The sequence below is a fragment of the Lutra lutra genome, chromosome 8 (assembly GCF_902655055.1).
Source record: "Lutra lutra chromosome 8, mLutLut1.2, whole genome shotgun sequence".
NCBI classification, from domain to species: Eukaryota; Metazoa; Chordata; class Mammalia; order Carnivora; family Mustelidae; genus Lutra; species Lutra lutra.
The window spans coordinates 123,444,710-123,457,757 of NC_062285.1; the positions used below are offsets into that span (position 1 = coordinate 123,444,710).

General features: G+C 41.0%; 1 protein-coding gene across 1 annotated transcript in view; it reads right to left on the minus strand.

Annotated features, from left to right (window-relative positions):
• Positions 1 to 7,426, minus strand: part of BLTP3B (bridge-like lipid transfer protein family member 3B) — a 105,231-nt gene extending 97,805 nt beyond the window's left edge. The window contains 1 exon segment of the mRNA XM_047740838.1: positions 7,134 to 7,426. Within this exon segment, the coding sequence (XP_047596794.1) occupies positions 7,134 to 7,177 (44 nt within the window). The 5' untranslated portion in view covers positions 7,178 to 7,426.
• Between the last annotated feature and the right edge of the window lie 5,622 nt (positions 7,427 to 13,048).

Genomic DNA, 13,048 nt, shown 5'->3' on the forward strand with positions numbered 1-13,048 from the left:
ACAAGGTCTGGCCCTCTTTTCTCTCTGATGCATCTTCCTCTACTTACTTCACACCTCACTCCACTCATGCTGGTGGCCTTGATAGATTTCAAAAATGAGAAGCAAGCTTCCGCTTCTGGATTTTTGCATTTACTTCCACTACTTCTTTCATATCTCTTCTCAAATACCACCTTCTCAATTAGGCCTTCTTGATCACCAAATCTAAAACTGCAAACCACCCTTACCTCTCTGTACTTCCTATCCCCTATCCCTGTGTTATATTTTTAATAGCACTTACCACAAACTGGCATAATGTACTTTACTTTTTTACTATCAGCCTCCTTTGATTAAAAGTGTAAATTCCAGAGGGCAGGGATTCTTGCCACAGCACTACGGACTAGTGCATGGTACAAAGTAGTACTCAGTAAATATCTGTTAAATAAATAACTGTTTATATATCTAGTGTCAAAATCAATAGTATTGGGGGTTATTTTTAGAAGAATATGGTCAATTTAAGTAACTAAAAATTATTTTTTAGAAATTCTCAAAATTACAAAAGTAATTTTATTTCTAGTCCCAAAAGGTAATAATTAACTTGATTTTTTTCCCAGTTGCCCAGTCCAAGTAAATCAAATCTCACAGACTTCGTATGGCAGTCTATTTCTAGAAATAGGTTACATTTAGTGATCCTACTCATGCTTCCTATGCCACAGTAAGAATCACTGAAGGTTCCCAAGAGCTGAGACCATGTCTTACCCATCTCTGTATCTCCAATGCCCAGGGTTCAAGAACCTGATAAACATAAACTCTCAAAATTATTGAGCTTTAACATAAAAGTGAAAGATGTAATTAGCCTATCAATAAACATATAAAATTATCATTTAAAAAAATAATTTCTGAAGGTCTAAATCATGTTGTGTTTCCCTTTAAGAATGTTTAATTCGGAAATGATTATAGACCTCAGTCATTACAAAGCCTCACAAGGTCTGGCCCAGTTTTCTCTTTGATCTCATCTTCCTCTTCTTACTTCACTCCTCACTCCACTCCAGAAGATTATATCCACCTTAACTTCTCTTCAGCAATTCAGTTCCATGGCCTTAATGGATACCCTGCTCTATATTAGGCCCAACCCTCCTCTGAAATTTTAACCTTTAATACTTCTAAACAAAACCTCCAATACTTCCAGTTCTTTCATTTGTTTTTCTCAACTGCTCTCCCACCCAGATAAAATTTCCAATCCTTTGAAGATTCTTTCCAGACTATCAGCTGCTGTTCCCCCCTTTACTTTCTTGCACAGTGTAATCTATTCCATGAATACACCGCAAGGCACCCTAAACTCCCTATCACTTTGCCATTCAGTCACAAGACCTGGCGAGTGTTCAACCATTCCTAATCTACCTAACAAATATTCCAAATATTCAACAATCTTCTCAAGCCACCCTCTCTATTTGTTCCCTCCCCTTAGTTTAGGGAACATATCTTGCTGAGATTGTCAAGTGGTTTCTCCTAGATCATCAGAACTGACATGGATCCAATCCCTTTCCAAGTATGGTCCCCAAGCCTTCCATAAATTTTGTGGAATGATATCTTTATAATACATTACTTTTCTATTTAAATTAATCAGAGATCCTTTGTAGACCGTACTTCCACCACAGTCAAGAGCTCCTGAACCCTGATTTCCAAAACCAAACTGATAACCAAGCATCTTTAATGATCATGTCCCTCTTCTGCCTGAAATTCTTTATTAGCAGGCACGTCCTGGGATGAAGTTCAACTTCTTTAACGTAGCAAATGAGGCCTTTTGAAATCTAATTTAGTTCAGCGACTACTAAAGACACCAAATGGAACAGCAAGCCATACTCAAAACAGTTCTCCCTATGACCGTATCTTTGCTTTATGACCCTTTGCCATTGTTAACTGATCTATGTTGGTAAGTAGAACTGGGCCAAACACGTTCGCTCTCCCAGGAATCTCAAACTTGACAGGAAAGACCACAGATTGGGAGTTGTGATAGGTGGAAGCAGTGGTTCTCAACCAAGAGTATTTTGCTCTCAGAAAACATTTGGTAATGCCTGTAGTGCTACTGGCATCTAGTGGGTAGAGACCAGACATGTTGCTAAACATCCCACAAGGAGCAGCACTTCACAACAAAGAATTATCTTGCCCAATGAGGTTTCAGGAGCTGGTTAGGTCCTGCCCTTTCCCAGACTTGGTGACCCACCCCAACAGCTTTCTGTTACATTTCCCCTATTACCTACGTTAAACAGAGTTTTTTGTTGTTTGCAAACAAAATAACCTCAAGGAGCACGGTACCCTAGTTCAATCATCTGACATGCTTGTATACTTCAAACCAGTTTCTCAATCTCAAAACTAATGGCATTTGGGCAGTAAAATTATTTGTTGTGACAGACTGTGCTGTGTAGGCAGCCTGTTTAGCAGCATTCCTAGCCTCTATCCCCACCCTACAAGTCGTGACAATCGGAAATGTATCCAGTCATTGCCAAATACCACCTAAGGGGCAAAATCACCTCTGACTGGAAGCCAGGATTTTAAACTATACGAAGACTCCACCCAGGTGTGGTGAATGTCTGTCCTGCCCGTGTCAGCATAGTGTATATAAGCCAAAGAGAAAGCACGGTGGGAAGGGAAGAGGGCACATTTGTATCTAAATCTTCCTTACTCCTTTTCAGGTCCTGGTTTAAATATACCCTATCTTCCAGCTTCTGTTTTCCTCCTCATCTCCTTTGCTCTAGCACAGAAGTACAAAGCCACAGTAACATAAGGCCTTGAAAGGTAACTCCTGTTCTTATTTCCTTTCTTCCATTTGTTATAACTTCTCTTTGGAACTTTCTGTTCCTTTGTGAAAAAATAAGTTTCCTAATGAAGACCCCAAAACATATTCTGTGCTGGTAATAGTATGAAAGATCAGAATAATTTCCCTTCAAAGGCTTTTCCTGTTTCACTTCTAAAATTTAAGTAGTCCAACCCCCACCCCCACCACACACACACAACACACACACACACACACACACACACACACACACACGCTCTCTTTACCCTCTTGTCCTGCCCCCTTGCCCAATCTGCCCAGCTCTGCTCCCTCTCCCTCCTTCCCAACTTGTTCATTTTCAGATCAGTTCCAAGTACACAAACTATTTTTATTAATAATGCAACAGATGCTTAGGATACAAACTAAACAATTAGGCAGGGAACAAGTATACAGATTTACATTTCTCAAATAGTTCAGCATTTACTTACAGCATTTATTAATCTCTTATGAATTTCTCTTTTATACTTTTCCACTATACCAGTTTCTCAAGTCCCTATATCTGCCTAACACTGGTTTTAATGTTACAATTTCACCATACTTCAATCTCAAGGCTTAGAGTAAGCATTCTTTCTCCTGTTCATTCCTATAAAGTCTTACTCCTTACTGGAAGACCCCATTGAGAAATGGTTATTTTCCTAGTCCTTCCCTTCCAAAACAACAAAAGGCTCATTTATTCAATGATTCCGTTACCTTCCTAAAACCCCACGGGAACTGGTAGTACCCAGTATCTGTAATAATACTAGTGGCATATAGTGTTACTTCAGTTAAGAAAATGTGAGGGAAAGTCAATGCTTTGGTGCCATTCATTAAAAAAAAAAAAAAAAAAAAACAGTTCAGGGGCGCTTGGGTGGCTCCGTGGGTCAAAGCCTCTGCCTTCGGCTCAGGTCATGATCCCAGGGTCCTGGGATCCAGCCCTACATTGGGCTCTCTGCTCAGCAGGGAGCCGGCTTCCCCCTTTCTCTGCCTACTTGTGATCTCTTTCCCCCTGTCAAATAGATAAATAAAATCTTATAAAAAAAAAGTTCATTAAGTAGTTCATTTTCATAAAAAATAGTTCACTAAAAAATAACTCATTAACGGGGCGCCTGGGTGGCTCAGTGGGTTAAGCCGCTGTCTTCAGCTCAGGTCATGATCCCAGGGTCCTGGGATCGAGCCCCGCATCAGGCTCTCTGCTCTGCAGGGAGCCTGCCTCCACCTCTCTCTCTGCCTGCCTCTCTGCCTACTTGTGATCTCTGTCAAATAAATAAATAAAATCTTAAAAAAAATTTTTCATTAAAAAAAAAGTTGTTGAGTGCCTACATTATGCTAGACTCAAAACAAAATCCCTGGCATCATATAGTTTACATTCTAGTGAAGAAGACAAAGAACAAGCATATATATATACATATACATATATATATATATATATATATATATATATATATATGCGCGCAGAAAAGGATGAAAAGGGTGGTCCGGTAAAGCCCCCTTTGAGGTGTCATGAATGGCATCCACTGGCTATAAGAAATGTCTATTATTGCAACATAATGTGTTCTAAGTATTTCCTGTTAAAAATATTCATCCGTCCTCCAAATGATTACTTCAATATAGAGACATCTTTATTACTGGATAATTTGTAAAATTAAGCTTGAACCCGGGTAATTTCAAAAGTTCACCCCTGGGGCACCTGGGTGGCTCAGTGGGTTAAAGCCTCTACCTTCAGCTCGGGTCGTGACCCCAGAGTCCTGGGATCGAGCCCCACATCGGGCTCTCTGCTCAGTGGGGAGCCTGGTTCCTCCTCTCTCTCTCTGCCTGCCTCTCTGCCTACTTGTGATCTGTCAAATAAATAAATAAAAATCTTTAATAAAAAAAAAGTTCACCCCTACTTAAATAACTGTAACTTATCACAACCCCCACCTTGTTTCAACTATTGTCATACTTTACATTAATAAAGAACTATTTTTCTTAGGAGATAACAGCAATAGCAGTTAAGAGTAATATATTAACCAAGAATATGAATTTGACACTCTTCTATCACCTGAGTTGTTTGGAAATATGAAATAACCAAAAATTCAAGTGTTTTCAAAAACTCACCTCTGTACTTAGCCATAAAAAAGAATGAGATCTTGCCATTTGTATCAACATGGATAGACCTAGAGGGTTTTATGCTAAGTGAAATTAGTCACACAGAGAAAGACAAATACCATATGATTTCACTTATATGTGGAATCTAAAGAAGGAAACAAACAAAAAGCAGAAACATCCATAAATACAAAGAACAAACTCATGGTTGGCAGAATAAAGGGTTGGGGGTGGGCAAAATGGGTGAAGGGAAAACAGGTTTCCAGCATGTAATGATTAAGTCACAGGGATGAAAGGCAGGGCATAGGGAATTCAGTCAATGGTACTATAATAGCATTGTATGGTGACAGATGGTAGCTACACTTGTGGTGAGCACAGCATAATCCATAGAGTTGTTAAATTACTATGTTGTACACCTGAAACTAACATTCACATTGTGTGTCAACTATAAGTCAAAAGAAAGAGAAAAGCATACCAACGGCCCACGGTGCAGAAACAAAAATCCTCATCTCTTTAAAAAAAAAAAAAAAAAATCCTCATTACTATTTACCATAAAGGTATTAGAAATCATACAGATTAAAACAGTACTCCTAAGGACTCAATTCTGAATAAGCAGTTGTGGTCTCTTTTGTGAAATAAGCCATCACCTTCACTACTAATTTTTAGGAGTCTTTCTCAACTGGAATTCTACAGGAGAATTTAACACCCTAAGGCACTCATTGAATTAACTTTCCTTGCAAGCATCTGAATGGAACTAACCATGTACCATCACCCTTGCAAGAAAAACAGTCAAATCATTTTCTGTAGGTCTCAATTTTCCTGTGGAATGGAGTATGACAAAGGGCAGAGGTCAGATATTACCTAAATAATAATTTAAAAGATAAAAATAAAGATAAAAGCCTGGGTGGCTCAGTGGGTTAAAGCCTCTGCCTTCGGCTGGGGTCACGATCCCAGGGTCTTGGGATCCTGCCCCGCATCGGGCTCTCTGCTCCACGGGGAGCCTGCTTCCCCCTCTCTCTCTGCCTGCCTTTCTGCCTACTTGTGATCTCTGTCATTCAAATAAATAAATAAAAATCTTTAAAATAAAAGATAAAAACCTTTTTCCAAAATAAGATAACTCAGTATCGGACCATCTGTACAATATTAAAACTTTCCAACAAAATAATAATGCTGCTATAATTTGCTACTTTTTAAAAAAGCTGTTATATCTTAATGGTTTAGGTTTAGATAACATTGGCTAATTCACAGAAATACTGATTTTGTTCCCCAATGTACAACCTGTTGAACTCAATGATCTGGAGAATCAAGAATTGTCTTTACCATAGAAACCTACCAGTATACCCAAGTTTTTTCCTAATATCATTAACTTACAAATAACAGAGAAAAGGGTCATAACCAAGTGCTTTGAATTCTCTGTTAACAAGTTGGAAACAAGATTCCACATTTAGCCTGTGTCTTGAGACAAATATGGAGAAGTCAAAAGTAACAAACTGCCAGCTTTACTGAGTCATGTTTCTGACTAAAACCGAGTTATGAAATGGAAAGAATGACAAGTATTGTGTTTATCACCACAGATGTTGACTACCTTAATTTATGGATCTCCATTTTAAAAAGCAAAAAGCCGTTTTGCCAGAATGATGTGGAACTAAAACGACTCCAGAAAGAACCTGCCAAAGCTGGGAACCCTGGCTGTTTACCTAAAACAAATCCTAACTGTGCAAACAGGCACACCCTCTAATGCATCAGAGAGGGAACGGCGAGGTGCGGGGCGAGTTCAGAAAATAACAAGGTTAACATTTCACGAAGACAAGCTCAGCCTAAAGTCCAAACTGCTCCAGATGCCGTGGGTTAGCCAGCGGAATCGCTCTGCTCCGAAACAGGCGAGCACGGAGCTCGGATTCACCCTGCCACATAAACCATCCCCAGCCTCTGCGCAGGACCGCCCAAGCCGGTCCCCGAGACGCCCCCAGACGCTGCGTGGGGGAACGATCTCAGCGCGCTGCCTCCCCCGTCGCTCTTCCACGCTGCTCCGGGAGCCGGCTGGGGGAGAACCCGTCCAGGGAGCCGACTCTTGAGGCCAGAGCCGTACGCCACAGGCGCCGGGAGATCGGGGCCGCGACCCCCTGCCCGGGCTAGACCTGGCAGCTCAAGAGTCGCCTCCCGCACGGCTACCAGTTCCCGCCGCCCCCAAGGCTGCAAGCGGCCTTCCGGGCGGGCGAGGGCCGAGGCGCACTGGGCTCCCACGCCCGAGGTTCTAGCTGACCTGGAGAGGTGCTTCAGGATCTGCTTCTTAATGAGCCCAGCCATGGTGCCGCGGCAGGAGACGTCGCTCTCTCTCCGCGTTTCTCACTGTCTCCTCTCTTCGTGGCCGCCTCCTAATTGTCCGGACTAACCCGGCCGGAGGAGAGTCGCCTGAGCGCTCACGCCCGGGAGAGACCGGAGGCCCCGGCCGAGGCCACAGCCGCCGCCGCTGCTGCCGAGGACAGGGAGCATCGCGCTCAGGCCGCCGTGGCCGCCGTCGACGCCATCTTGGCTGCAGCATCACCTAAGAGACCTGGGGGCGGGCGGGCGGGCGGGGCGGGGCGGAGCGGACTCGGCGTGGGGCGGAGCAACGCAGGCTCCGACCCGCGCGGGAGGTGTGCGGCCCCGCCACCCCTGTCCTGGACTGGACGCGTGTCCTTCGCTGCCCTGACGCCACAGTGTGCTTTGATTTCCAATCCCAGAACCTTCTTGTCCTTTATAGTTCTCCCTCTCCACTCTGGTCTTGTTCCAGCCTCCACTACTGAGCGCTCTTTCTACTTGTTTTTCGTTTTTCAGAATTTGGTGAACAAACTGCCCTGCTTGCTTCGTTCCCTACCTCAGCTTTTTTCATATTCTTGCCTCAGTTTCTTCTCCTTTTCTAAGATGTAACTGCTTCCCAACCCCATGCTACGATTCAGTGTTTCCTCTGGTGATTCCAGTGCTAAGGAAGTGAAAGTTGACAACGTGTACTTAAGAGGACCTGGGGAATTAGGTTCTAAGCTCAAGTCCTGGCTGTACTGTATTCTAGCTGTATTAACCTGGAGAAAATAATGCCCTTAGTTTTAGCCTATAAAATAGGTTAATAATGTATTCTTTACCCACTTCTCTAGGTTGTTGTATTTAAGGAAATAAAAATGTAAAATTTCACTTGAAAGTTTCTATAAAAAGGAAGGAAATTCTTGAAATAAAGTATTACAGCTATGAACCTCGACCTCACCCAGCTCCAAACCACGAATTTCAGAGGTGAAAATGATCACCCAATGATGTCTAAAGGAGGAAAAGAAATTACACTGCCTCTGAGGGATGTATCAGGAAGAATGTGGTCATGAATGGGGGAGAGAAGGCAGTTCAGATATAGTCCAACAACTTGGCCTCTTTTCTAGAAAGGAAAGTTGATAGTGTTTTGACTACTCACCATTCTTCATGCACTATAAACTAGGCACTATTCAAATATCTAGGTTTGCCTTAAAAAAACGAACAAATGAAAAAAACCCTGTTCTGTCATCAAAGAGTTAACAGCCTAGAAAGGAAGGTAGACTCTTAGTGTCAAGACCTTGAGCTATGCCGTATGCTACCTCAGCCATTTGTAGCTGTGTAAACTTGGACAAGTTATTTAATCTGTCAGCCTCAGGTACCTCATCTATTGGAGATAATATTAATGGTTTATAACTCAGAATTTTGCATACAAAGTTTTCAACAAAGTCCTCTTAATAAATGCTATTATAATCATTAGCATTGTTGAAAACAGAAGCAAATTTAACACAAAGAAAGGAGTGATTCATTCTACCTTAAGTCAAAGACGGATTTATAGTGGAGATGTTATTTCAAAAATGAGACTAAATCAGCTTAATATGTTACTAGAACTGACCTTGAAGTCCAAGATTTGGATATACCTAGCTCTGCACGTTTTTAGCTATATGATCATAAAGAAAGTATGGAATCTCTCAGCCTCCACGATGGTTGTTGTGAGGATTAACCAAGCTAATGAAGGCTAAATAAGTACTTATGAGTACTTAAGAGAGTACCTAAGAGAGTGCCAGACACAAGAGCATGGAAACTATTATTACTAATTCACTATCCAGAAGAAGATGTTTCAGGGCAGGTGGAATTGGCAAAGTTCATGGCTTATAAATGTCAGGTGCCTAATGTTGTGGCTAGTACAAAATACGGATTCCTTTTCAAAATAGTAGTAAGTATTAAAGAATCTCATAACTTAATAATTATAGCTGTAGTGTAGTTTAAAATAAAAATTCAACTGAACAAATCTGAGAATTTAATTGCCTTTAAGCAATTCATGAATTGGGGATCATCCCACATAGCAAGTACAGGGGAGCTTCCAAGATAGGAATTGTACAAAACATCAAGTATTTATAGGAAGGAATTTACAGGAAGTTATTAGCTAGAAAAGAGAGAGAAAAGATTATTTCGGGCAAAGGGAAAGGTTACCTTCCTTTAGGAGGGAAAGGCCAGGAGTCCTATTAGGTGGATTATCTTCCTTGTGGGGAGGGAGGTGTGGCCTGGGATGAGGAGGGACCATGTGACAGATCACCTCATTGGGCAGACCAGAAAAATTCTAGGCTCAATGGCTTAAAATTCCACACCTAGGGAGGTTGAAACTGCAGTTAAGTCTTGGTTTCCTGTGGGCAACTCACTCTGAGCCTGTGGTTTTTACTGAGTTTTTATTGGTGTTTACCAATATCTTTTTATTGAGAAAATACATTTTCCTTTTTTTTAAATGATTTATTTATTTATTCATTTGACAGAGAGATCACAAGTAGGCAAAGAGGCAGGCAGAGAGAGAGGGAGAAGCAGGCTCCCCACTGAGCAGAGAGCCCGATGCAGGGCACGATCCCAAGACCCTGGGATCATGACCTGAGCCAAAGGCAGAGCCTTACTCACTGAGCCACCCAGGCACCCCGAGAAAATCCATTTTCAATTTTTCTCTCCCTGGTTTGAGGGAACGTATGTCAAAGCCACTATAAAATCAGTGTTTAAGGGGCGCCTGGGTGGCTCAGTGGGTTAAGCTGCTGCCTTCAGCTCAGGTCATGATTTCAGGGTCCTGGGATCGAGCCCCGCATCGGGCTCTCTGCTCAGCAGGGAGCCTGCTTCCTCCTCTCTCTCTGACTGCCTCTCTGCCTGCTTGTGATCTCTCTGTCAAATAAATAAATAAAATCTTTAAAAAAAAATCAGTGTTTAAATTAATTTATATATATATATATTTTTTTAAGATTTTATTTATTTATTTGACAGAGAGAGAGAGAGAGAGATCACAAGTAGACAGCAAGGCAGGCAGAGAGAGAGGGGGAAGCAGGCTCCCTGCTGAGCAGAGAGCCTGATGCGGGACTCGATCCTGGGACCTTGAAATCATGACCTGAGCTGAAGGCAGAGGCTTAACCTACTGAGCCACCCAGGCACTCAATTAATTTATATTTTTAAAAAAGATTTTATTTACTTATTTGAGGGAGAGAGCATGGGGGGCAAAGAGAGAGGGCCAAGCAGACTCCCAGCTGAGCTAGAAGCCTGACACAGGGCTCAGTCCCAGGACCCTGAGATCATGACCTGAGACAAAGTCAGTTGCTTAACCAACTAAGCCAACCCGGTGCCCCTTTACATTTTTCTTAATTGCTATTTATCAAAGTATAATTTCCAAAAAGTTAAAAACATGACTGTCATACAGATATATAATGAATGTACACCAAATATTTACCAACTCAAATTAATGCAAAAGCCAACAAAAAATAGGATATAGAGCAAGTTCACTCATTAATATAACTTAAATAATCTGTTGCTTGTTTATTATGTACTTACAGCAAAGTCCTATTTTTAATTCTTTTAAAAATTATAGAAGCAGAAGGAGTTAAGTGTCCCTGGAAAAAGACAACATCCTTCCTTCACATAGGAAAAGTCATTTTAGGGGGCACCTGGGTGGCTCAGTCAGTTAAGCGTCTGACTCGTGATCTCAGCTCAGGTCTTGATCTCAGGGTCTTGAATTCAAGCACCGAACTGACATCCACATATAAGGAAGGAAGGAAGGAAAGAAGGAAGGAAGGAAGGCAGACAGGAAGGAAGGAAGGAAGATCATTTTAGGCCTCCAGTCATCTTCTGAAAGAATGTGAGAACAAATAGCCACTATTAGTCTAGGAGATAGCCTAATCATATTCAAAAGTGAAGACTGACTCTCTCTTTCTCTCAAATAAATAAATAAAAATTAAGAAAAAAAAAACAAAACAGGAACACCTGGGTGGCTCAGTCAATTAAGAGTCCGACTCCTAATTTTGGCTCAGGTCATAATCTCAAGACCCTGAGATAAAGCCCTGCATCAGTCTCCATTCTCAGTGGGGAGTCTGCTCGAGATTCTCTCCCTCTCCCTCTACTCCTTCCTGCACATGCTCTCTTAAAAAAAATTAAAATTAAAAATTTGGAAAAGTGAAGATTGACTTGATTCATACACTTGAGTTATCTTTACACAATCTAAGCTCCTTTGAGCACCTTGACACCAGACCAACTAGAGCCAGAGAACTGATGATGCTGACCTTTGCTGCCCTTCCCATTTTGACCTGGAAATCTTAAAATAAATGTTTATGACCTTAAAATAACTTTTGCTCCAATTCGGTGCAATATTCCACATTCAAAAACCCCTTCGTGGATATACTTATACCCTTAGCTTATAAATTCCCCAATTTTGTTCAGAGACTCTTCTTTGGGAAAGATTCCTGGTGTTCTCCTTCACTTGTTGTAAGTGAAATGTTTCCTTTTCCTATTTTTTAGCTTAATTGTGTCTTTCAGCTCAACACCTATGAAGAGACAAACCCAGTTTCACATGACAATTACACGTTGCTAAAATATACATGTATATGAAAAGTGTTAGGAAAAAAACCATCAGCCCCAAGTGAAGTCATTTATGCTAGGTCATGTCACAAAACTGATACTTAATAACTAACCTAATTAAAGTTTCAACCTCCCTCAGAAATATAGTCTTAACCCCTTAGTCAGGAGTTTTCTCTTCAGCACCAATGAAGTAATCTGTCACAAGGGCCCTCTCCATTCCCCCAAAAGGAACATGAGGTAATCGACTAATAGGACTTCATGCCCTTCCCCTTCAGGGAAACTGATCTTGTCTGAAACTATCCTTTCTTTTCCTTTGCAAATAACTTCTTGTACCACCCTTCTTCTTATAAAAACCTTCCATTTTTGTACAACACCTCTCCCTGGAGTTTCCCTCTAGTTGCTAGATTAGATACTGACTGGTTTATGAATCTTCAGAAAAGTCACAATTCTTTAAGGAAAACCAATTAAATCTTCAAATTTACTCAATTGAATTGTATTTTAACAAAAGTAATACATGCTTTGAGATGACTTGTGCTAAAATCTGTTAGGAAAGAGTACATGGTGTGAAAGTGACTAGATTGAGAATTTTTACTGAATAGTCTTGTGCTGAAAGTTGGCTCATACTGGCTCATGAGAACCAATTACATGAATCTGTTCCCAGCTCAGCATTCAGAGTTTAGTAACTTCAGGATAGCTGGAAATCAGCCATTGTGACAGTATTTATAACACAGAAAGTGGTAAGCCATACAAATCAGGGCTCACCCTCACCGGAGATCTAGTTGCTGAACATTTATCAGCACACACTGTAAGATGTAAGATTGCAAATATATGGACATTATTTCTGATTTAGAAAAATACTTGCTGATAATTATGCTAGCAATAAAGAAGACAGATCAGAATGAGAAGAGAACAGAGGCAGAAAGGGCATTGAGAAGGCAATGGCATTATTTCAGGTGAGAGATAAGGCAATGTCAGTAGAGAGGAAAGGCCAAGGGCAGATTCCAGAGAGTAAGTGAGGGATTGGGGTAGAAAGTAATTGAGGTATTTAGCTTGGGACTTGGGATACACCATTAATATAGATAAGTAATTAGGTGAAACAAACAATTTTGGAGAAAAAATTCAGTTTTAGATTTGTTGCTATTGAAGTTATCTTAGGATATCTGGCTAAAAATATTCAGATTACACTTGGGTGTGGAAATTCTGCTTTAGGTTTTATCATTGTTTAATGACAACTGAAACCAAGAGCAAAAAATTGTCTTGATCAAGGAGCATGTAAATGTTGAGGAAAGCAAAAAGAGAAGCTTAAATGACAAAGGGCTGATAACCAGA